The sequence below is a fragment of the Rhinatrema bivittatum genome, chromosome 12 (genome assembly GCF_901001135.1).
Source record: "Rhinatrema bivittatum chromosome 12, aRhiBiv1.1, whole genome shotgun sequence".
Lineage (NCBI taxonomy): Eukaryota > Metazoa > Chordata > Amphibia > Gymnophiona > Rhinatrematidae > Rhinatrema > Rhinatrema bivittatum.
This window is the reverse complement of record NC_042626.1, coordinates 44,891,236-44,918,418: the sequence shown is the minus strand read 5'-3', so window position 1 is coordinate 44,918,418 and position 27,183 is coordinate 44,891,236. Positions and strand designations below refer to the sequence as shown.

Below are 27,183 nucleotides of genomic sequence, written 5' to 3'. Positions count from 1 at the left end.
GTTTGGATAAGTTCTTGGAGGAGAAGCCTATTAACAGCTTTTAATCAAGTTTACTTACTGGCGGATTTTAAAATCCCTGCTCGCGTAAATCCACCCAGATTTACGCGAGCAGGGCCTTCGCGCGCCGGTGCGCCTATTTTGCATAGGCCACCGGCGTGCGCCGAGCCCCGGGACGCGCGTAAGTCCCGGGGTTTTTTAAGGGGGCGTGTCGGGGGCTGGGCTGAATGACACGGCGTTTCGGGGGCGGGCCCAGGGGCATGGCGCCAGCCCATGGGCGTGGTCGAGGCCTCCGGACCAGCCCCCGGGTTAGATGACGGCGTGCCAGCAGTCCGCTGGCGCGCGTAGATTTACGTCTGCTTCTAGCAGGTGTAAATCGAAGGACAAAGGTAAGGGGGTGTTTTAGATAGGGCCGTATCAGCAAGTTCCCCCCATGCTTATTTGTTTTCCCAGACTGTAAAATTCAGTGTCCTTGTTGGTTGCTGTCTGAAACTAATTCCCCTTTTCCCCCTGCTGCTAAAGCAGAGATCAATAATGGTGTTGCATCAACAGTATGAAGGCTTATTGTTTAAGGGTAGTAACTGCCACACCAGCAAGTTACCACCATGCACTTTTTTCCTCATTTCCATCCTCTAGCCTTTAGGGATCCACAGTGTTTATCCCATGCCCCTTTGAAATCTTTCACCATTTTTGTCTTCACTATGTCCTCTGGAAGGGCATTCCAGGCATCCACCACCCTCTCCGTGAAGAAATATATCCTGATGTTAGTTCTGAGTTGTCTTCCCTGGAGTTTCATTTCGTGACCCCTAGTTCTACTGATTTCTTTCTAATTGAGAAGGTTTGATGATTGTGCATCATTAAAACCTTTCAGGTATCTCTGAAGGTCTGTATCATATCTCCCCTGCACCTCCTCTCCTCCAGGGTATACATATTCAACCTTTCCTCATAAGTCTTCAACCTTTCCTGATAAGTCATTTGATGGAGACCCCCCCCCCCCCACCACCATTTTTGTCACCCTTCTCTAGACTGCCTCCATCTTGTCTCTGTCCCTTTTGGAATATGGTCTCCAGAACTGAACACAATACTCCAGGTGAGGTCTCACCAAGGACCTGTATAAGGGGATTATCTTCTGGTTTTAGCTATTGCCTTGTCAGATTGCTTTGTCATCTTCATATTGCTAGACACTCTCACCCCAAGGTTCCTCTCTTGCTCTGTGCACAACAGCCCTTTACCCCCCATCACATACAGCTCTTTTGGATTACCACACCCCAGATGCATGACTCTGCACTTCTTGGCATTGAATCCCAGCTGCCATATCTTCGACCACCATTCAAGCTTCCTTAAATCATGTCTCATTCTCTCTACTCCTCTGGAATTCATTACCAGAGAATGTGGTAAAGGCAGTTAGCATAATTCAGTTTAAAAAAGCTTTGGACAAGTTCCTGGAGGAGAATCAATAAACTGTTATTAACTAAGTAGTCTTAAGAAATAGTCACTACTTATTACTGTGCAATAGCAGCATGGGGTCTATTTAAATTTTGAGATCTTGCCAGGTACTTATGACCTGGCAAGAAACAGGAAACAGGATTCTGGGCTTGATGGAACCTCAGTCTAAGACAATATGGGAAGTTCTTATGTTCTTATTTCTCGAGTTTCTTTAGAATGTTCCTCATTCTGTCTACTCTCTCAGGAATGTCTACTGTGTTGCAGGTCTTAGTGTCTTTTTCAAAATGGCAAACTTTTTCTACTACTTTTCTTCTGCAGCTCTTCTTCAGTCCTTCATTCTCTAAGAGGATGGATATAAATAAAATCTGCCACTTCCACTGGCAGCACAATCTCTGGTGAATCAGTATTCAGTTCAGGAGGAACATAGCAGTCTATCCAGCTAGGAGAAAACTCCCAGACCTATTATGTATTCACGTCTTTTCCAACTCTATCTTTCTCTTGTTTACAGAAACATACATTGACACCTGTCATATATGGCTCTAAGAAGAAAAGGCTAATAAACATTACCAGGGGCGGATTGGCCTATCGAGGGATCGGGCATCCCCCGGTGGGCCAATCGCTCCAGTCACGTGGTCTGCTGTGCGCGACCGTGACAGAGCCGCACTCAGCAGACCATGTGATGTGTCCTGGGCGGCGAATACCTGGGCTGGTCAGACATCTTGAATCCGCCGCTGATCATTACCACACTTACCCATTTACAGTTGAGTAAACTGAAGAAAAGAGAGATGTGGATTGGACATACTAAGTTGTTTCCCATAGTCACAAAATGGGGAAAAGCCTTTAGTATATCAGCCTCAAAACAACTTCCCCAAGGTCACATAGAACAATGATGGAGCTAGGGTTAGAATCAAGGAACTGGAAGATGGTGAGGACAATTTTGAAAAGAATTTACATGGGTAATGACAGTATGAACCAGGTAAATATTTCAGGCTTAAAATTGCCCACAGTGAATAAAAGTACATGTGCTAGTTTACAATGTGTATAGATTTAGACATGGCCGAAAGAGGTAGGTCTGGGAGTCAAGTTAAGGCAAGGAAGAGAAAGGAAAGACAGAGATTTCAGGTGTAAAGTCCATGGGTGCTTTTCTACTTGCAGTGTTTGCTAGCCCAAAATTTTCAAAAGGAAACTGTGCAAGGACCTGCAAGCTAGCTAGGCACCCAAGGTGGCACCTATGTCAACAGTTTATTCAGTGGCAAGGCAGGGATTACAACTAACAGAAGGAGAGACAGTGATTTTCCTAAGGTCATGTATAATGTCAGTGGCAATGAGGAAGTCAGTATTCAGTGGTGCTCTGAGTGGGAACTTAGCTGGTTAAATACTTAACTTTGATTGGGAAACTCAGTGGGTCTTAACCAGGTAAGTCTCCAGCTAAACATGCTCCTGTAAAATTACCCATAAAAAAATAAGCCCTTCATGCTGAGCAGTGCTGATTTCACCATCATCTTCCATGTAAAAGATGATGGCCAAACCCCATGTCCTGAACCCCTAAAAGTGGTCCACTGGGCTGAATACTAAGTGCAATACAGCTGTCAGCTCCTGGCAAATTATTACTCATTTATGCTGGGCGAAAAGACCAATGACTGGTCCCTTCACTGACAATTATCAGTGAAGAGACCAATCCCCTTTCTTACCCGAGTCGCTTTATCTTCCTAAAGTTAGCCACACTAGTTTGTTTGTTTTTTTGGGTTATCCGGCTAACTTTAGGCCTGCTATTTTTCTGACCAACGTTAACTAGAGCTGATATTCAGCATTAGCTGGTTAAATTTAAGCCACACCCCCAGAATGCCCCCACCCTGCCTCTTAGCTGTTCAGTAGGGCAGGATATTTCAAATTCAAGGTTTGTCCGGCTAAGTCTCAAACTTAGCCGGACAAACCCATTTAAATTTCGACCTTGAGATCCAAATTCACATCCCAGCTCTTGTTTTGACTCGAAGGGATAGATATTCAGAAGCCATTTAGACAGATAACTTACAAGTTATCTGTCTAAATGGCTTAAACAGCATATTCAGCCTCTTATCCAGCTAAGTTATAGACAGATATGTTGTCATCTGGCTATAATTTAGCCGGATATAAAAGGGGTGTTCTGGGGAGGGTTCCCATTATCCAGCAAACTTAGCTAAATATCGGGTATATCCAGCTAAGTTAGCCGCATAACTTTAGACCTGTTCGGAAGCAGATCTAAAGTTAGCTGGCCTTATGTGGCCCAATAACCAGCTACTTATCCGGATATTTTCAGAGATATCCAGGTAAGTAACACACCTTTAGAAAAAGATGGCAACCAAGTTGCGGGCCTCCCAGCCTGGTCACCAACCCCCCTCTCCCCTGCTCACCCAAAAAATAGGCCCCAATCTTTAAAAAGCACACTAAACAGCAAGAAGATGACAGCCACTGGCCTGGGCCTCCCCCGTCCCCACTAAAAAATATTTAATTTATCCCTTCTGCCCCCCCCCAAACATCTACTCACACCCCTTCCCAGATAGGCACCCTCCCACCCACCCGGTTATCTTGCAAATCGCCATTTTTTTTGGGGTGGGCAGGGGAGAGGGGGGGTTGAGCCAGGTGGGGGGACATCAGGCCAGGAGGCTCGTGACTTGGTGCCTTTTTTTTTTTTCCAAAAGCTAGATGTAGCTGGATAGTTTTAAACAAGTTTATTCAGTGGGACATTTATCTCGCTGATAACTTTAAACATGTGTATTCAGCAGAATGTTTGTCCCGTTAAATATACTGGGACAAGTTATCTGGCCAACTTTAGCTGGATAACTTATCCACTAAATGGCCAACTGAATACTGGCCTCAGAGTTTCTGGGGATTATTAAAATAAAATAGATAGTAGCACTAATTTTGCTCTGTCTCCATGTAGATGCTTTTTTATTTCAGAGAATACAAGCGAATGTTGTTTTATCTCTTCTGGTACTGAGTCATGCTTGGGTAGTGCTGAGTACTGTTGTAGTAGTAGTAGTCCCAGGCAAAAGTCATCTATAATGTAATAACCAATGCCTGGATAAGAACACTTATTTTTTACCCTCCAGTCCTTGCACATTGACCCTATCAGTTGCTCCTGTTCTCCTTCCTTAGAATGTTGGCGTTGGTGGTGTTCTTCCTCTTCACAGACTTTGCGATCACTGCTGAGGGTAAGTTATAGACCAGATTCTGCCTAATGCCCAGAGCTTTAGGGCCATGGCATAACCATTCACAGATTTAGAATTTCTCTGCCTCCTTCTTTGATTTTCAATTTTACTGTTTGCTTCAGTGGGACAAATATAGAGCAGTGGTTCCCCAACCACTCCTGGAAGATCCTCAGCCAGTCAGGTTTTCAGGATACCCACAATGAATATGCATGAGATAGATTTGCATGCACTACCTTCCCATGCATATTCATTGTGGGTATCCTGAAAATCTGACTGGCTGGGGGTCCCCCAGGACAGGTTTGGGAACCTCTAATAAAGAGGATCCCTAATGGCTAATAAAGAGGATCCCTAATGGCTAATAAAGAAAAGGGGTAACCTATGTTAACGGGGGTACAGCAAACAAGTAATAATCGATGTAAAGTGTAATGTTAGAAAAATCAGTATTGGGTTTTGTGTCGACCAAAAATGTATAAATATGGACTAGATTATATTTAATGCAATGTCCTAGAATTTGTATATGAACTAGAATATGTATTTGTTATGATGTCAACCTAGAATGTGAATGCTGCCACACAGTATGTGATTGTTTATCAAGAATATGAATGCTGATAATGTAAACTGTTGTGATCTTCTTTTGGAACGATGGTATATAAAACGCACAATGAATGAATTAATTAATTATAGATAGAAAAACTTCTCAAAATTATTTGTTCGAGGTATTAGTCAATACTTATCCATCACAAAAAGGAGACCAACAAAAACCTCTATTTGTCTTCATATGCAATGAACGTAAATCGTTTGCATCACTCGCAATCAATGACCTCATATAGGCAATTCTTGGTCGGAGCCTTCATGTTAGAGAGTGTACCGACTGGTAAGTAGTATATATCGCACTACCACTCCATGTATAATTATCGGTCATTCGAATACTTTTTTTTATATATTTTTATGTGATATCGCCTTAAATTTGTGTCATTTCACCTTAATAAAATTATTATAAGACTTGTATCATTTCTTTATCATATCGCTACTTAGCTTATTTTTTTGACGTGTATGAAGAAACCGTTCGACTCAGTGCCATGAGGATAATAAATGCCTGACACGGTCCGTGTTTCGGTTTTTCACCTTCTTCATAGGGCCATCTGCAAAGATATATCCATCAATAAAAATGTAACTTGGAAAATCAAAAACTTTTACCTTTATCACAAGGGTACTAACGATCTTTTTGTTCAAAGTAGATGTCCGTGCTCTGCTGTTAACGTTTCTTCACCCGAGGAAAAAAGTAGCGGGACGCCATTTTTTAAAGGATTAGAGCAACCAATGAGTAATCGCCACGTCAGAGAATCACTAGCGCGGCAGTCAGCTGTGAATTTAAACAACAAAATGCTATCAAATGGGTTAAATTAATGAGTACCAGTCAATCTCTGCGTTTAATCCTGCTGGAGCAATGCATTTTAATTGATATATCCATCGTTGTTCACTTTTGGATGAACCTGATATTCAGGAAAACAACACTTGGAATTCTCTCATGGACACACAAATGCGGCAGATCCGTTCAGATTTGCATGTCTCCACTCTTCTGCAATATATAAAAATAGAACGCATCCCACGTGGTTTGCGTGTTAATTTAGAACCTTCCTTATATCCAGAAGATGAGAATTTTGTTAACAAGTGGATTGCCATTCTGAACAAGTGTTCTTTAGATATCATGTTACTCATTGTGGAGACTACTGGAAAAATAGCTGAAACGGCGAAGAACACTTGTGAGGAAATTAAGACTGCTTTACAAACTACGAAGACTTTAGAGGAGTACGATAAAAAATTACATGAACACAACCGTGCTATTGAAAAATTCCGGGGCGAATTACGCCAGAGCAAAATCACAAAGCTCAATCGAGATGAAAAAGATTACACATCTGGTGCCATATATCCATGGCAACGCAAAAAATATGCTAAACCAAGGAGGGTGGCTTTCGCCACTTCAGATGACACTTCGTCAGGTTCTGATGAGGACTATTCGGCGACAACTTCTACTAGAGGCAATTATCAAGCAACAGAACAGTCCCGATATAACAACTTCAGATCCTCCAATCGACGGCAGGGGCGTCGTTTTTTTCGACATCGGGGTTCGGCATGGCCGGACATAGAACATCGACCCCAGACACGGTCTCAGAGTGCCAGACCTCAATAGTTCAATTAACCTCTGCGGAACTATCCATGTTGGAAAAAGGTTTATCATTCATTCCATACTACAAGTATGATCCTTTTCAAATGAGACGTGATTTGGATAAATTTTTTCGAAAAATTCAGATTGCTATATTTTTTTCCACATTACCTCCTCCATTGGATACTTCAATCGTTTTCGCGAAATCAACTTGGGTTCCCCCCGGTCCCATAGACTCACACGTAAAAACATTTATGGATTTGGTATTGCAAGATGTACAACAGTTGGAACTTATTCAAGAAAAACCCCGTTTTAATCTAACTAAACTGCAGCATCAAGCTCTATTATCCTTGAAGAATAATATTTCGATAATAGTAAAACCAGCGGACAAAGGGGGCGCTATTGTCCTACAGGATAGGGATGTATACATACATACGGTAATGGAGCATGTGACTATGGAGGACAATTACAGAATTTTATTACAAGATCCTGGCCCAGCCCTATATGAAGAAATTACTGAGATCGTTGAGGACGCTTTTATCACTGGTTTTTTGACAACAAAAGAAAAACAATTTTTGGTTAATTCAACATATCGTGCTCCCACGATATATATGATTCCTAAAATTCACAAGGATTTGGTTCACCCTCCTGGGAGACCCATTGTTAGCACTATTGGATCGTTATTAGAACCCTTGTCGATTTTTATTGACAAATTTTTGCAGCCACAAATTCCAAAAATGAAGTCTTTTATTAGAGATACCAAAGCCATGTTGAATAAATTAAATTCCATCTGTCCTGCTCCGGACACCATTATGGTTACCTTGGATATAAGGGCTTTATACACAAGCATCCCGCAAGATCAGGCTTTAAGAATTTTACAAACGGCATTAGATTCTAGAAGCCGCCCTCATCGGGTTCCAACTACTTTTTTGTTATCGATTGCCACTATCGCCTTACAGAAGAATTATTTTATTTTTGATGAGCGTTATTACCAGCAAATCCATGGCACTGCCATGGGCGCCACCATGGCCCCGAGTTTGGCGAATCTCTATATGGAAAATTTTGAGGAGACAGTATTGTACCACACGCCTATGTTTGAAAACATCACCCATTGGTGTCGATATATCGATGACATTTTTTTCTTGTGGCATGGAGAAGAGTCAGGTCTTACAACTTTCTTAACATGGTTAAATTCTTTGGACTCGAACTTACATTTCACTATGCAATATAATAGAACAAGTATCAACTTTTTGGATATTTCAATTTCAATTTTGAATAATCAATTCATTACTACGTTATATAAAAAACCTACGGATAAAAACGTCTTATTAGATTTTTCTAGCTTCCATCCCTACCATTTAAAGAACAATTTACCTGTCGGACAATTTTTGAGATTACGCCGCATTTGTTACAATAGAGAAGAATACCACACGCAAGCACAAGCATTAGCCACTAGATTGCTCAATAGGGGTTACCCTTCTAAGACTATCAAACAAGCATGTAAAAGAGGTTATAATGCTCAAAGAACATGGTTACTTTTGGAGAGAGATGACAACGTCCAAGATCCAAAACTAGTATGCACATTAAGATATTCCATAAAAGCAAATTCAATTGCTTCTATTGTTCGCAAGTATTGGCACATTTTGCAATTTCATCCTGTCTTGAAGGAGCCACCGATGATTACATACAGTCGGGGTAAAAATCTCAGAGATTTATTAACACACTCCTTCTTACGTTCTGATACTGAACATACTGATCTGCAAAGTGGTGAACATACATCCTGTAATAACTGTTCTTTATGCGCACAAACTATTAGTGGACCCACATGGACTGATAATGATGGCAACACTTACAGGGCTAAAACCAACACAAATTGCACATCTACCCACATTGTATACCTGATTATTTGTCCGTGCAATAAGTATTATGTGGGCAGAACAAAGAGAACTATACGTATTAGATTAATTGAGCATCGAAGCTGTCTGACTACAAAAAAACTGCAGGCTCCAATTGTAGCGCATTGTGTGGAATTGAATCACGCATTTGTGGATCTTAAGTGGAGGGTCATTGATAAAATACTGATGACGAGTAGGGGGGGTGATCCACAATACTTATTGAACTTACATGAACAACGATGGATATATCAATTAAAATGCATTGCTCCAGCAGGATTAAACGCAGAGATTGACTGGTACTCATTAATTTAACCCATTTGATAGCATTTTGTTGTTTAAATTCACAGCTGACTGCCGCGCTAGTGATTCTCTGACGTGGCGATTACTCATTGGTTGCTCTAATCCTTTAAAAAATGGCGTCCCGCTACTTTTTTCCTCAGGTGAAGAAACGTTAACAGCAGAGCACGGACATCTACTTTGAACAAAAAGATCGTTAGTACCCTTGTGATAAAGGTAAAAGTTTTTGATTTTCCAAGTTACATTTTTATTGATGGATATATCTTTGCAGATGGCCCTATGAAGAAGGTGAAAAACCGAAACACGGACCGTGTCGAGCATTTATTATCCTCATGGCACTGAGTCGAACGGTTTCTTCATACACGTCAAAAAAATAAGCTAAGTAGCGATATGATAAAGAAATGATACAAGTCTTATAATAATTTTATTAAGGTGAAATGACACAAATTTAAGGCGATATCACATAAAAATATATAAAAAAAAGTATTCGCATGACCGATGATTATACATGGAGTGGTAGTGCGATATATACTACTTACCAGTCGGTACACTCTCTAACATGAAGGCTCCGACCAAGAATTGCCTATATGAGGTCATTGATTGCGAGTGATGCAAACGATTTACGTTCATTGCATATGAAGACAAATAGAGGTTTTTGTTGGTCTCCTTTTTGTGATTAATTAATTAATTTGCATAAAGTGGCAGTTATTCCCCTTAATAGAAGACATGGGAGTTACCTGGATCAAGTGGCAGTTACTACCCTAAACAACTTGCTGGGCAGACTGAATGGACCATTTGGGTCTTCTTCTGCAATCGCTTACTACATTATTTTGTTACTGTGTGTCATGATCAGTAACACAGTAACACTGGAGGCAAACTTGGTTTGCCTCCAGTGAATCCTTACAGATGGAAGAAGGCATGAAGAGAATTCATACACATATTTACTTTTCTTTCAGCGATGTTAATAAGGATAAATTGCCCAGGGGTTAAAGAGGGGCTGGTGTTATGTCTATAGTTGACTTAATCATCATTTGGAGCAGATCTAGGGCTACCAAAGGGTGGGAGGAAGGCAGTGAGACGAGCCAGAGAGATGAGGAGGGTGAGCCCAGAATGTGAGCTACCTCCTCCCCATATAGCCCCACAATTCACTCAGCCTTATGGCCTCCACATACACACACTCATCCCCAAACACACATCCACATCTTCCCACCAACTTATCCATGCACACATACATCTCCCACACATATACCACCCATATCACCTTTTCCCCCCAAACACACCTCCACCATACACATATATCCTGACATCCCACTCCCAGACACCTCTTCTTCAAATCTGTGTTGGAAAGCCATGCCAGAAGCTATGCGCCTCTGTATGATTTCTCTACTTTTCTTCTTCCTTGTTGCATCGCTTGATTTTTATATTTTCTGTCTGGTGGTCTCATTTTCCATTTCTCTTTTGTTTCTTCTTGTCTTTCAGTAAATCATTCATTCCTCTCTCTGTATCTCATTCTGCATCATTGCCTGCCTCTGTTCCTCCCCCTCTATTTCTCCTTTCTCCTCTTCCCTTCTCCATTCTGAACACTCCTCTCTTCCTTTTCTCCTGCACCTTCTCACTTTTCTTCCTCCTGCACTTATTGTGTCCCATCATACTACACACTCTTCTAAGCTCCATTCCTACAGCACTCTTTCATGGTACCTCTCTTTTCTCCTGTCTCCCTCCTCCTCTCTTCCTGCTATCTCTACCCTCTTTATATGTCTCCCTCCTCTTCCTGGTTACTCATCTCCCTACTTTCTTCCTTCTCTCTCTCATCTCTTACTTCCCCCTCCTCCTGCAGTCTGTCTCCTTGCTATGCTGTCTCTCCTGTTCAAATCCAGCAAGCACAGATGGGGCACAAAGGCCTCATTTCTTTGCTGGAGTAGGTAAGAACAGGATCTCCGTCCACTAGGCCCCACCTCCTTTCAGCGACAGGGCCCTCAGATCTTCCCCAGCGTGGGCAGGGGCAGGATCTCCAGCCAGCAAGGAGGCAGCAGCAGTACCAGCAGAAGAGGCAGAGGCCTCAGATTGCCAGTACACCTGGGAACCTTCGAGTTGTGGTCACCCTGAGATTGCTGTTGATTAGCAGATGGCAGGAGAGAGGGGGAGGAATGGAATATGTATCAGCTTTATCTCTTCCCCCCCCCCCTCCCCGTTTCCCTCTCTTTCATCCACCTACCACCATCACCTGTACCCCCCCTCCAGAGATTATCCCAGCATATTGCCTCTTCTCTCCCTTACCCCAGCATTCTCTTTTCTCCCTCCCCCTATAAGTTACAGCTCCATGACTTTATGCATCTTAATTCTGCCCTAAGCTAAGTGAGTCCCATGTCCTAGAATCACAGCTGCAGGCCAAATTTTCTGTTCTCTTCAAGCTTGCTGAGATAGGGGAGTGGCTGAGCTGTACAAGGAGAGATCCTGAGATTTCTAGTGTTTCCCCTGAGACCCTGCAAGTGATGCAAATTCCCTGAGTCCCAGGGTGAGATCCTGAGAGTTCCCAACTATGATTACCAGGCATGGTAAGGAGTGTGGTTCCCACCCTAGTAGTACTGATTGCAAGAATCATTCCTGGGAAAGGAAAAAAAAGAAAAAAAAGGGTATGATCTCTGCCCCATTTGGGGCTGATTGGACTTATCTTTAATGGTGAGAGGGAGTGCAGTACTGTAAAACTAACTGATCCTTGCTAGGACAGGGAGAGGATGAGGATCCTCATCTGTAACACTGATTGAAGAAGGGAAGGGGAAGGACTAAATAATATGGAGCAAGAGGTGAGGTGAGTGAGGAAATGACATCAAAAGGTTAGGGGCAAATGAGGAAGGAGAAATATTACAAGAAAGCGGGGGAAGATGAGGAAAGGGAACAGGTTGGTAAGAGGGAGGGAGGGAGGAGGAGGAAAACTGAGCTGTGGAAAGAGAGAGTGGGGTGAGAAGAAGAGACAGGTTAAGCTGGGTGAGACAGAGGGATTGTTATATATGTAGAAATAACGACAACTGAAAGCTGCTACTGAACGGATGCCATGTTGTATTACCCAGCAAGCAACACACAAGGTTAAAGTAACAACAAAGATGTAAAGTAGAAAACAGTGAATTATAATAATCGTTCACAAATGGTGGTTGGGGGGGGGGGGGGGAAGAGGGGCTCATATGTTAGTTTACTAATTATTTCTCTTTGGGGCTGGAACCATTCACCGGTTAGCTCTTTCACAATCTCTCTTAGATCCAGGGCTGGATTGTTTATAGGGGGGGGGGGGGGGGGGGGGGTGTAGATTTACTTTCAGGGCCCAGTGCAACAGGGGTGTCCTTTCTACACATTTCCTTTTGTGATCTCTTGGGAGAGGGGAATTATCCTCTAGGTGGGCACAGTGAGCGTGAAAGAAATGCTCTGGAGTCATTAAGTTACTGTCCAAAATTAAAGTCTTTACTGTTCAACAACGGTGATGAATGGCACAAGAACTCGAACGACAGCACCACAGAATTCACTTGTTTTCTTTTCTTACAATCTCTTCCCTCTGTCTGTGCAGGACTCACATATCAGGGCCAGGGAAACTCTCTTGGATGGATGTGGGCCGCATGTGAACAATGCGGATTTTAAAAGCTGCTAATTATGCACAGATATGTGTGTACAGAGCTAAAAAAAAGGGAGTGGAAGGGGTGAGGAATGGGCATTCTGGGGTGGGGGCATGGACAACCGATAGACACATAAATCTGTATTTTAAAACTGGAGGCTCAGCAGCCTGTTAGCCATATATTTTTACTGCTACGCCTGATGAGGTGCAGGTCTGCAGAAATTGCATTTTAGGCCTACCACAATAGGGTGAGGGGTCTGGGTCAGCTGGGGGGAATATCTTGTTTTATTCTGTAATACTTGTAATAGACATTGTCTCAGTTGTCTGGTTGTTTAGAAATGATGTATGTATGTATTATTATGTAAGGTGCTGGAATCACCTTAGTCTCCTAGTCTCCCTCCCTCCCACCCCGCCCGCCCCCTTATCCTAAGGCAATACCTCATTGCCATCCCCCTCCCGCCCCTTCATTTTATCGCTCTGCAATTTTACAAAATCTTTCAGATAAACTGAGGTAAACAATTTTTCTTTAGTTGCAACTATTGTAAATAGATCCTTCTGTAAATAAGTTCCTTTTATTTTTATGGTTGTTCTTTATTCTCTATTTCTCGCTACCTATCTTTCCCTCTCCTCTCCTGTCTCCCTTAGCCCTCCCCTCTTTCTGGCCTGCTCCCATCCCCCGCCCCCTGTTCATTGTAATTCCTCCTTTAATTGAGTTACTTGTAAACCGGCGTGATGTCGGTATATTAAAAGTTGTTAAATAAATAAATAAAATAAATAAATCAGTTCATAGCTGCAGTATTTCCAATATAATAAACCATATTATCCCTATTTGCTTTTCTGTCTTCCAGCCCAGTCTCGTACCGTGTCTTTTGAAAGAGAATATGGAGGTGGGAGTGGCAGTGCCTTCTCTTATTCAACATGGCAGCAGTATGGACCAATCACAGCGATACGGATCTATGAGACAAGCAGCTATATCTCAGGGCAAGGCTTTTAGCATAGTGTCAACATCAACTTTAACACCTACCTTAATGACACGAACTAAGATCTAGAAGTAGTATTAGTGTTGGAGGCACTGTAATAAGAACATAAGGCTTGCTATACTGGGTCAGACCAAGGGTCCATCAAGCCCAGTATCCTGTTTCCAACAGTGGCCAAGCCAGGTCAAAAGTACCTGGCAGGATCTCAAGGGGTTCCACTTTGAACGATTTAATTTTACATCAGGAAAGTGGTTTATAAATTTTATTAAGTAGCAATTAATTGCCTTTAACACCTGTTTACTGTATATAAGGAGCACAAAACTTTCAAAAGTGAAACTTTAATAAAATGAGAAAAATAGAAAAAACTGGCAGGTACAGCTACAAAAGTTAAGAATGTACAATAGGCATGGACACTGGAATATACCTGGACTGCACTTCAAGATGGTATTTTTTTATCAATCATTAAGAAACGTGGAAGAAAGGCCAAACAAGTGCCGGTATGGTTAAAAGCTGAGGTGAAAGAGGCTATTTTAGCCAAAAGATCTTCCTTCAAAAATTGGAAGAAGGATCATCTGAAGAAAATATGAAAAGTTTGATAAGTCATCCCTGGAGCCCTTTTTAAAAATTGGGGTTACATTGGACAACTTCCAGTGTTCAGGCAAGTTGAACAATCTCAATGATAGCTTACAAATTAACAGTAATTTGCTACTCTTTAGTTTGTCAATCTGCCTTATTACATCTTCTAGCTTCAAAGTGATTGGTATAAGTTCTTCTGAATCATCACCATTTAATGCAGTTTCTGGCACAGGTATCTCCCCAACAGACTATTCAGTTAACACCGAAGCAAAGAAATCATTCAGTCTTTCTATGATGATCTTATCTTCCCCAAGTGCCTCTTTAAGCCCTCGATCATCCAACAGTCCATCCGACTCACTTACAGCTTTCTGCTTAAGATATATTTTTTAAAGTTTTTATAACGAGTTTTTGCCTCTTGGGCTAGCTTCTTTTCAAATTCTCTTTTAGCCCGCCTTATCAATGTTTTACATCTAACTTGCTAATGTCTATGCTTTTTCCTATCTTCTTCAGATAGATCCTTTTCCCGGTTTTTGAAAGAAGTTCTTTCACCTCACCTTTTAACCATGCCGCTTGTCGTTTAGCCTTACTTCCATTTTTTTTTTTTTAAATGCATGGTACACATCTAGCCCAGGTTTCTAAGATGGTATTTTTAAACAATGACCATGCTTTATGCACTTTGTAGCTGCAGCTTTCCATTTTTTTCTAAATATTTCCCTCTTTTTTTTTTTTTTTTTTTAATCAAAGTCCCCCTTTTGAAAGTTTAGTACTAAAGCTGTAGCTTGACTGAATGTCCTCCCAGTGATTAAGTCAAATTTGATAGCGCTATGAGCACTATTGGCAAGCGGCCCCACCACCATTACTTCTCACACCAAATCCTGAATTCTACTAAGAATTAGGTCTAAAATGGCTCCCACTCTCATTGGTTCCCAGACCATCTGCTCCTTAAAACAGTCATTTATTTCATCTAGAAACAATCTCTCCGATGTTACATTTACCTAGTCAATACTGGGGTAATTGAAATCTCTCATTATTACTGTGCTACCACATTTATTAACTTCTGTAATCTGTTAGCATTTCATCATCCATCTGTTCATTTTTGCCATGTAGACGGTAGTTAAGCCCCATTGCTACACTCTTCCCCATTGTGCATGGAATTTCCACCCATAAGGATTCTACTGGGCATTTAACATAGAAACATAGAAATGACGGCAGAAGACCAAACAGCCCATCCAGTCTGCCCAGCAAGCTTTCACACTTATTTTTCTCATACTTATCTGTTACGCTGACTGCTGAAGTCAGGACCCTTAATGGTAACTTTTTGGTTCTAATTTCCTTCCACTCCTGCCATTGATGTAGAGAGCAGTGCTGGAGCTGCATCAAAGTGTAGCATCAAGCCTAATTAGGTAGGGGTAGTAACCGCCGCAATAAGCAAGCTACTCCCACGCTCGTTTCCCCAGCCTGTGCAATTTAGTCCTTGTTGGTTGTTGTCTGAATATAAATCATCTTTTCTTCATTCCCCTTGCTTTTGAAGCAGTGAAATGTGCTGTATATGTATTCAAATTGAAGTATCAGGCTTAATTGGTTCGGGGTAGTAACCACCATAACAAGTAAGCTACTCTCACACTTGTTTACCCAGCCTGTGCAATTTAGTCCTTGGTTGTTGTCTGAATATAAATCCTCTTTTCTTCATCCCCCTGCCACTGAAGCAGAGAAAGTGAAGTATCAGGCTTATTTGGTTTGGGATAGTAATCGCCGCAGCAAGCAAGCTACTCCCATGCTTATTTGTGAAAGCAAATACTTTTTCCCACATTTCCTCTTGCCGTTGAAGCTTAGAGCAATGTTGGAGTCGCATTAAACATGTGTATGTTTATTGAATAAGGGTATTAATCACCAGGTAGAAGCAGACATTCCCGCAAGCCATCCCCATGCCTCTTCTCTTCATTCACATCAAGACTTTATGGATCCATACTGTTTATCCCACGCCCCTTTGAAATCCTTCACAGTTTTGGTCTTCACCACTTCCTCCGGAAGGGGGTTCCAGGCATCCACCACCCTCTCCATGAAGAAATACTTCCTGACATTGGTTCCAAGTCTTCCTCCCTGGAGTTTTAAATCGTGGCCCCTGGTTCTGCTGATTTTTTTCCCAACGGAAAAGGTTTGTCGTTGACTTTGGATCATTAAAATCTATCAAGTATCTGAAAGTCTGTATCATATCACCCCTGCTCCTCCTTTTGTCGAGGGTATACACATATTTAGGTTCTTCAATCCCTCCTAAGTCATTTGATGAAGACCATCCACCTTTTTGGTCACCCTTCTCTGGACTGCCTCCATCTTGTCTCTGTCTCTTCGGAGATACGGTCTCCAGAACTGAGCACAGTACTCCAGGTGAGGCCTCACCAAGGACCTGTACAAGGGGATAATCACTTCCCTTTTCTTACTCGATATTCCTCTCTCTATGCAGCCCAGCATTCTTCCCGTCTCCCAGAATGTCCTCAAGAACTTCCAAATGTCAGCAACACAGCACAGTCCTTGGAAGTGGTAGTTGCTGTGTGTACCAAATCAGGGTTTAATTTGTAGACAAAAAGGAAGTGGAACTGTAGAATGGGGGGTGGGGGAGGGAAGCGGATCTGTGTGAGGAGGCAGGGCTGGGGCCAGTGTGAACTTTCTCATTCTCCCAAACACAAACTCGCTCTTCACTCTCTCACACACACATATGCAAAAACTCTCCTTATTCCAGGGATCCTCCATCCCCAGCCATTTTTTGCTTGATGAGCACTGGTGAGCAAAGGATGCCTGGAGGTTTAAGCACTGCTGAGGGCTGGGGATGGAGGATCATTGGGGTAAAAAGGAGGAGGAGGGTAGAGAGATATGGGCCCTCTCTCAATCCTCCTCCTCCTTCCTGCCCTAGGGATCCTACTCCTCCATTCCTAGTTCCTCCATCCCATGAATCCTCCAGTAATTCTTAGGCACAAGGTCTCACACTCCCAATCTCTGCTGGTCTTTAAGTTATCCCCCAGAAAATTACCCTCTACAGCAACTCCTCTCCCTCCTTAGCCAGTAAAGCTCAGGCCTCTTCGAGCCAAAATCAGCTGGTTCTCCTCAGATTTGGGGGATGAAGGCATATTGATGTATACTGCCCACTCTCCTTAGCCTCCTAGGACTAGGAGCGGCCTAGAATTCAAAAGTGTGGTCTGTTTCCTTGGGAAAGAAAGGAAGGGAGCAGCACCACAGGCTTTCCTTACTCATCCTTTTATCCCCCTGCATTCACTGACCCCAACTCTGATTGCCTCACTCACACCTCAGTCCTTCTACTCCTCTCACACCGCGCAGGCCCTTCAATCCCCTCACTCACTGACTCCCCCCCCCTCTTATCCCCACAGCCCCTCCAATCTGCTCGCTTTTGCCCTCCCACATCCCCTCACCTGCTCTCCTCTCCCTCCAGTCTCCTCACTTACTCCTCTATATCCCCTCACTCTTGCCATTCCCTGCACCCTCTCCATTCCTTCCCTTTGATCCCTAACTCGCTCCCTCCCCCAGTAAAGTCACCACAGGCAGGGAAGATGAGACCCAAAAATCCAGCATGACAAGCAGCAGTTTGGCCAATAAACCAACACAATGGGGCTAACAAGCATTTATCCCTTATGTCTTCAACCTTAGCCACTCTCCCTCACAGCTGCCTTAATTGTGCTGGGAAATTGCAAAATAAATCAAGGCCATATGGCTGCCCCTATTCTCTGGGTAAGCTGTTCCCACACTGTCTGCTCTACTTCCTGCAGAAGCTGGGGGCCAGAAATGATCCATGCTGCTTACTGGCTTTGCTCCATTTCCACAGAGGAAAAGGAGCTGATTTGCACTGCCACCTCTACTCTGCTTCCTTGGGTCCCAGACTGCAGTGGAAGATCTTTTTAGAGCTGTATCACTGTCCCAATGGCTCAGGAGGTTCTTGCAGTACTTGGTTTATAGCATATAAGCTTCTAGAAAGCAATAGATTTCTGTTAGCAACTCCTGAGTAGAATAGAATTCATCTCAGTTATGTGAAAATCTGCAGTGTATTTGGAATGGAGTTTACATAGAATTTACTGGTTCATCCCTTCCAAACAAACAAACAAACAAAGGAGGAAGTACAATGGATTTTCCAGCAATTTTCAGCTTTGACCCTATTGAAAATGACCTCACCCTTAACAAATCAAGATCATTTTCAATAGAGTAGGTGCTGGGCCAGTTCTCTTTCTTCCCAAATTTGGATCCAGTGGATAATGGATGGACCGACTGAATCAGTCCCTATGAACTTTATGTAAATTGAAAAAAAAAATTAACTCCAAAGCATATCAAGAGAAGATGAAGGCTCCTTATTTTCCAATAAGATATTCCTATCTGAGCTGTCAGCTATTGGCAGCTCAGATACTAAAGGCAATGCCTCCCTAAAATTAGATGGGAAGCCACATGGAAAAGCATTGTAAGCTATGAGACTGAAAAACACTCAGTTCTAATAGTCTAAATATACATTCAAGTGATCATTGTCAAAAATAATACTATTTTTTTCCAGAATCTCATTTAGATTTGGCGGTACCTGGGCCCCACATTATGGTAGCTACAGCGGCACACTAATTGAATGGAATCTCTTCCCAAATGAGCATATCATACAGGCCAGTGGCAAGACTGCATCTTATGTCTATGAGCTCATCTTCCTGACAAACAGAGGACGGATGTTCCGTGCTGGGCAGCCCTCGGGCACCTCTTTCAACAGTTTTCCACGCTACAGTGACACCGTGTTGCGTTTTGTGAGTGGCCGTTACTCATCCTCAATTATCACTAGTATTGGGTTCCACTGGGACCATTACCACGCCATTGCATAAGAGTTATAAAAAAAAAAATGCAAATCCAAGTAAACTTTTCCCTCATGCTTATATTCACAAATGCACTCAGTTCTCATTTATATTTCCCTACTTAGCATTTCTGCTTCTTCCTCCTCTTGCCATTCTTACCAGGAAGGCATTAAGAACAGACTCCTGCCTAATTCTATTCTCTCTGGCTTGATTCTCTAGAGTGCCACCTGTACGTTCACTTTCACATGGCAGTCAAGTACTGTAGTGGCCAAGATCAGACAAGGTTTTGTCATGATCTACTGCCAATGCTACTCTGTGGTCAGCTACAGATTCTTTCCCTTTAAAGGCTATCTCACTGCAGTAAGGATGCCCAGAATAGTAATCAAAGGGATAGAAATCTTGAAATTGCATATGGTGCTTGCAGGACCATGGGTACATTGCCTCTGCAGGCCTGCAAGTTGACTTTCATAGGAAAACTCTTTGTGAAGTTCCCCTTAGAAAATATGGGCTGGTAGGGATACATGGTACTTTTGTAACCATATATACTTTGCAGGTTTAGGCTAGGCCTCAACATTCTTTCAAATGAAGTTAAGCTTATAATAGCCTTGATATTCATCCTATTGATAAAGATGTTGCAGAATTGGCTATAACCACAGTTGGGGGTTTTTGCCTTTTCTATTACCATATAGAGAAGGTTGGTAGGAAAGCAGATGGTCCATTAGTCTTCTTTCAATCTAATCAAGTGTGGACATTGCAAATTATATTGTGACACCATTGCAAAACTAGGGAGGAATATGCTTAACTATGTTAAATCATGCTTATTTCTATTAAAGAAGAAAAGAGCATCTTTCCACCGAGAAGGGATTTATCTTATTCACTCTACATTCTGTACTAATAAATATCTACTCAATCAAAAAAGACTATTTCTTTTTGTGAATTTAGTGTTTTGGTTTTGATTTATTTTTAAATTATAACTAAACACTGCTAGCTGCCTTCTTTATCATTAGTTCACACACATGAGGAATAATACATTCTACTACTTTATAACATTTCTATAGCGCTACCTGACATATGCAGTGCTGTACAAAACAAAAAAGGGACAGCTTGCTCAATAGAGCTTAAAATCTAATAAGACAAATACAGGACAAGAAATTTGGGCACTTCTTAAAGTAAGACAATTGTTAAAAAAAGAAAAGAAAGCTAATGAGGTTAAAAGCATACAATCCGGCCTAAGATTTAAAAGCAGCCTCAAAAAGGTGGGATTTAACATAACATAACATCATGCCAGTGGGGGGGGAACTTACCTGGTTGGAGATGGTAAAATCCTAGGGGCAGCCGCAAATGGAAAGTAGCGGGACGCTGCTTCGCCAAACGCCAGGTGCTTCATAGGGAGGAAACGCCGCAAAGCCGCAACAGATGTCCCCGTTTCTCGTCTGCCTCTTCTGCCCCAGAAGTCTTGGAAGCTGCACGGATGGTGGAAGGTGGGTGTCACTTTCTTCTCAGTCGGCAAATGTGTTGAACCTCTCCCCCTCTTTCTTCTCAGCCCTTGCTGCTTCCTCCTCTTCTCATTGACTCCTGGCCTAGTTTTAAATCAGGTGGGAGCCTTATTGGCCCCTCGACCCCCCCCCCCCCACCCTTCCCTCCCTCCAGCTGGCTGAAGCACGCCTGCCCAGTTATGAGGCCCCTGCTTCAAATGGCTGGGCCTCCTTTTAGATCTAAGCTCACAGTGTTTTTTCTGTCTTGGCACAAGCAGAGTGGCTAATTACTGTCCTGCTCGTCCACAAAGAAACATTTTATATAGGAAGAAATCACAAATTTACATCTATATCACAAAGACGACAGCCAAGGATTATGGCTTCTATGCCTTAATGTTTTGTACCTATGCCTTTTCTAGCTTGCCTTTTTCTCTATACATATATGCTGAAACTGATAAGCTCATTCAATAAAGAACATACTAATTATAAGACAACCAGACTATTTCCTTGTGATATCAGAGGAAGAGATGGGGCCTCACAGGCAGAACCACAGATTTAGGTATTTACAATTTATATTTTGAACCCTCAGAATACCAAAGCAATTTGTTTTCACGCAACCCAGAATTTCTGAGAAAACATAATATTAGTTATCTTGTAATATTGGATACAATTATTCAGTTCAAGGATTCAGTAGGGAAACTGGGTTTTATGTTTGATAACAGACTCACATTTAAAGATCATATACAGAAAACATTAAAATCCAGTTATTTTCAGTTGAGATTGCTGAGGCATTTAAGATATGCATTCGACAAGGAAGATTTTCGAACTGTGGTCCAAGCTTTCATGCTATCTGTAGTTGATTACTGAAATTTTGTTCATAAAACTTCCTGACATTTAAACAAGAGCAATTCAGGTTTTGCAGAATTCCGCAACTCACCTTTTAGTTGGTGGTCAATGCTGGGAGCACATTACTCCTTGGGTACAGGAACTTCATTGGCTACTAGTAAGATATCGGATGGAGTTTAAGATCTTGGTCCTTCTATTTAAGGCAATGAATTCAGCTGGGCCTTCTTATCTAGCTGAATTACTTAAGCAGTATGTTCTGACTTGGACTTTGACAAGAATTTATTGGCAATTCCTACCATTCCTAGAAGTTTTTGTCATATAATGCCTCACTGCTACCCATAATACCCAGTCAGGGTTAACCTTTTTATTTATTTAAAAGAATGTATCCTTAAATGACTGGTAGGAACATACCCTGTAAAGTCAGCCATTCAGATTCAGGCCATGATCAAAATACCTTGCTGAAAATTATTAACATAACAAATCTACAAATATTTCAAGTGAAACAACAAAACAAACATTTGTGTCTAGAGCACACAAACTCTTCCAAAATCAAATAAGATTTATTTTTGTGCTGAAAGTTTTTCCTTCAAATAACTTCAAAACTATAAATTTAGAAATAACTTTTAGAACTGTACAGGAAAGTGCAACTAACCAGCTTTAGATGATCCATCTGGTATACAGTACAAAAAGAAAGAATAAGTCTAAGTGTGTAAGAAAGCATTAGGAAGTTATCCCAGAATTGCATCATCTGATTTACCAGCCTCCAGGGCTGAACACATGGTTTCAATACCTGTTTGTATAAATTAGGTTTGAACTACAGGGTAGAATAAGAGAAAACAGTATCAGGTAGGATTTTGCTTCATTTAAAAATAGAACACATTTTTATAATCCGAACCGATGAGAAATTCTTCTATTCTGGCAAATTGGAAATGATTTGATTAACAATATTTTTTAACCAAAACTGAGAATGCTGGCTCTATTTTATTTTCCACATGATACACATGTACTCTTTTGCATAACCTCTACACATCTCCAGTATTTTATTCTTACGGTTTTATACGGAAAACAATTAACAGCAAGATGGAAACATCTCGAAAAATGTCTGGAGCTTTCAGTATTCAATTTTCTCAATCTCATCTATGTCGTCTGTGTTCAATTGTTTAATTTTAGTGTCTGAAAAAGAGGAGAGAAGAAATGAAATTCTGAGTGGATAATTTTTTTCCATCCACATAAATTAGACATAAATCGATTTTCAAAGCAAACTTTTATATAGAAGTTCATTTTGAAAATTATCCCATTAAAGTTACTCACAAATAATTACACCTATTATGCATACAGAAAATTTTCAGACCTTTTTGCCCCCGAAAATACCTCTGGTTAATCTGGCTAAACTTACATGCAAAAATGTCCAAAAATGAGCATTCAATATTCAGTTGTTATGTGTAACATGCTATGTCAATGTAGCATAAATGAAATTTATGAGGACCATCATTCACCCTCGCTGATGTTACTTAATGGCTTTTCACCTCTATTGTTCAATTAGGTACCAATTTTAATCATCGGTCCACTTTAGTCCATCATAAAGATTGCTACTAATATTTTGTTACTTTTTTTTTTTTTTTATCTTGCAAGTAAAATATAAAACAACTTCCTTGGATATCTTTAGGGAAGACTGTTTTCTTTCACCAAACCATTACATGCCCGCCGCAATATCACATTTCGTTTGTGTTGCATCAGGGGCTCTATTCACAATACAGTGTATTTCAATTCTTCAGCAAAAGAAACAAACAGGAATATCAGGATATACATTAACTACTATAAGTACTCACAAACACTGCACACCTCTCATCTGGGATTTCTTAAAAAAAGTGTCCCAATTTATCATAGAGTGGAATAGTAATCTTTATGATGGACTAAAGTGGACAGATGATTAAAACTGGTACCCGTATGAGCTATAGAGGTGAAAAGTGATTAAGTAACCTCAGCGTGGGTAAGTGATGGTCCTCATATTATAAATTTAAATTTATGCTACATTGACATTTAACAATTGAATACTGAATGCTCATTTTTGGCCATTTTTGAAAGCAGTTGCATTTGATTGAGTAAAATCCCCTTGATTTAGGTTAAACACATGCACACATGACATACCCATGTAAACTTATTTGCAAATTAGAAGAGTTTTGTTTTACTACAGGTCATTTCTCTAGGTAAAGCACTGCTTAACTTGTAGAAATGCCTTGTAAAATTACTCTCTACAGCTCAAGCTAAAGCACAAAATAGAAGTCAGCAAAATATATGTACAGAAGAATACAATGCTTTTTAGCTACTTCCTCCCTTCTGAAAGGGTGCTGGACACATGGAACAATGTCCCATTGGAGGTACTGGTAGCACACACATTAAGAACTGAAAAGGGGTTGGGTTAAGCACACAGTATCATTAGCTGCATATAAGTAAACGTAAGTTATTAATATTTATATGATTTATGTTCTGTTTTGGTACTGCATCAGAAATGGGCAGACTAGATAGCTGTCTGTCATTTTCTATGTTTCATACTAGTTTTAAAATCCTATTTAAAGTGTGAACTTTAAATCACTAAAGATGCTTACCTGTAACAGATGTTCTCTGAAAATGGCTGCTCAGATACACCGGTGGGTCACATGGTAATTCTTTCAGAGGTTTCTTAAAAGGCCTGACAGCTTTTCACTGCTCATGCATGGCATTTCCCATACTGAAGCAGTTCTAGAACTCCTTTCTATCTACCACCCCTTCTCAGGTCTATGAAAAAGCTTTGATTGAGAGAGTGGAATGGGAGAGATTATGTGTCTGGTGAACTGTCACCTAAGAAAATGAGAATAAACCTGAAAAAAAAAAAGCAGGTTCATCTATTCACACAAATGGAATTCCCTAGCTAAGGGCTGTTGTCCACAAAAGCAGGGAAATAGCTGCCAAAGGGAGAAAATGTTTAACTGGGAATTTTTTGCAACATGAAAAACAATTCAAAATAAAAATGGCCCAGGAAGGGAAAGGAATGGAATTGTGAAATATACTTCAAGCCATGGAGAATGAACAGATCAAACCTACCATTTTGCCAGGAGGCCAGGTCTAGACAGCAATGGGACGCGAGTTTGTAAATGAACTACGCGTTGCAGCCCTGAAAATATGTTTAATGGAGGCAGACCTTAGATGAGCAATAAATATCGCCAAGGTCCCAACATTATGAGCTTTGACATGCTCCTCCAAGGTCAAACCTGCCTGGGAATAAAAATGAGAAGATGAAATATATTATCTGATCAGAAATGAGCCCATTGGGGTCTAAATAAATAAATAAAGCTAGGTGGACTTTTTATGCAGCTTTTAGTCCATTCCAGTTATAAAGTGTGGTTCTCTTGAAATCCATAGAACAGAGTGCCATTTCAACATTGAGATGTAACCTAGAAAAATATTGGAAAGACAAATGACTAACTTGGAAATCCAACACCTTGTTAGGCAGGAAGTTGGGATGCATTCAACCACCACCCTAATATGATGAAACCTGGTATAAGATAAGTTACAAGGGCCTGGAGCTCATAGACACTGTGGGTTGAAGAGACTGCAACCAAAAATACAACCTTCAGCTAAGCGTTGAGACTCAAATGGAAACACTGATGTCTTATGACAATGCATAAGGCTTAATTGGAAGGCATCAACTGAAGAAAGTTCTGCAGGAACCTGACAACTATAGGCTGAACCTGACAACTATAGGCTGCACAGAAATCGGATTTCCTTCTACAGGTTGGTAATCAAGAGAAATTTCTTACCTGTTAATTTCTTATTAGTCTTGCTACACCAGTCCAGTCATCCACAGATGGAAGCAGAGAACAGTTTTCCTAGCGTGACATCATTGCCACTACTAAGGGGTGATGCAGCTTGGAAAGAAATCAGTATACGAATGACAAAGTTCCAAATCAAACCTTTCATTTGTGAAATGTAATTGCTCAAAACTAAAATGGACTATAAAGTCAACCTGAGAAGAAAATTTTCTTTTGCTCCCATTCCTATCCTGAATTTACAAGGGAACAATTGACCAAAGCAGGACAAGAAGGAGACATCAAATACAGAAGACTGAACAGTGATCCGCTAAAACTCCGATTCAAAGAGGCCCTGCTTCCTGGGTGGGACCTGGACGGGTGTAGCAGGACTAATAGAAAGGAAATTAACAGATAACATTTCTCCTTCCACTTTGTCTTGCCACAGGTGGGAAGTACAAAAGCCCTACTGACCTGGGTGGGGTCTCCTTGAGAATCCCAGCCCTGTAGGTCAAGTTCTCTTTGACCAAAACATCCAAACTGTAATACTTCACGAAAATATGCAAGGAAGATCTTGTGGAAGCCCTGCAAATGTCTGCAGGCATAACTACCTGCACATGCACTCAAGAAGACAACTGCCCTCTTGTAGAATGCACCCAAACTTGGGAGGCTTCCTGCCAGAAATATAGGCCAAGACAATCGTTTCTCTGATTCAACTCGCCAGAGTGGCTTTGGACACAGCTTCCCCTTTACATGGCTCCCCCAAACAAGACAGAGAGGTTGTCGGCCTTGTGATATGCATTAGTCGCTTCCAGATACCGAAGCAACAACTTATGAATGTCCAGGCATTTGAGGGATCTGAACTAGTTTCTGCACTTTTCACAAGAGGAAACCAGAGAAGAGACTGATTCATTAATATGGAAAGCAGAGTTGACTTTCAGAAGAAATAAAGGATATAGCCGAAAAGTGATTGCATCCAGAGAAATGACTAGGAAAGGGTCACAGCAAAAAAAGGCCTAAATCTCCAAAATCCAATGAGCAGAATAAACAGACACCAAAAAAGCTGCTTTAAAGAGAGATCTGAAGAGAAACATGTTTCAAAGGCTCAAAGGGAGGCGCTGCTAAGTCCCACATAATGAGGTTAAGATCCCATTGGAGAAAAAGCGGCCAGAATGGAAACTGTAGCCATTTAATCCTCTAGAAGGAAACAAGACATCTAGATGAGTTGCTACTAAAACACTACCTAGTCACCTCCTGTAACAAGAGTTTGCAGCTACCTGTACCCTCAAAGAATACAGAGTCAACCCTTTTTCTAGACCCCTTTGAAGGTAGGCAAGGATACACAGAATCTCAGGCCGCAGGAGGGACTCCGAATGATTCCCATAGAAGGGCTCAAACGCAAGACTCTGATGTAGGTTAGTGAGGTGGAAGCCTTCTGAGCCTTCAAAAAGAAAAAAAACTTAAGACGTTGAACAGTTAATTGGAAACACTAGGGCAATCTGAAAATCAAAATTTTCTCAGAGAACACAGCAAAAAAATACTGTCTTAGTCAAAGCACTGCTACAAGACATCAGTGACAAAAAATGCACATGACATCCATGGTGGAAAACAAGTAAATGAAGCATGCTGGATGTCTTGTGGTTGTGTGGGAACTATTGCATGGGCTAAATAGAGATCTGAGAAATTTCTAGAAAGACCTGGAAATTGTGTTCCATGTTGCTATCAGGATGACATCACTGATGTGAACTACTAGTCTTCAGAGAAAACAAATCTGATGGTCTCTGCAGACAAAAAGAATTGAGGGGAGCTAAGGGCAGGGCTGGTGGAAGAGTAGGAGACACTTTAGAAGGATCACAAGGATGGTCCCCCTCCCCCTCGCATCATAACCTATCTGCATGTGCGTGTCTATCTTTCTCCCCCCCAAGGTGCATGTGCTCATGTCGAGTCTACTGCCCCAATCAGATGATGCACCATCAGACTAATGACCTACCACTTCCAGGCTAATGTGCTATCCAACCCATGCTCCTACCATCCAACGTGCAGGCATGGCCACCGATGGTCCCCCACCTTCCACCCGACTGCAGCTGTTATTCATCCACATGTACAGAGG

General features: G+C 41.5%; 1 protein-coding gene across 6 annotated transcripts in view; it reads right to left on the bottom strand.

Annotated features, from left to right (window-relative positions):
* Positions 1-21,829: 21,829 nt before the first annotated feature.
* The window catches only part of DDX25 (DEAD-box helicase 25), a 70,925-nt gene continuing 65,571 nt past the window's right edge, over positions 21,830-27,183 (bottom strand). For all 6 annotated transcript variants that reach the window (XM_029573920.1, XM_029573921.1, XM_029573922.1 and 3 more), the window contains exon 12: positions 21,830-22,461. In XM_029573920.1, coding sequence (XP_029429780.1) covers positions 22,400-22,461 — 62 coding nt within the window. In that variant the 3' untranslated portion in view covers positions 21,830-22,399. The remainder of the gene's footprint in view (positions 22,462-27,183) is intronic.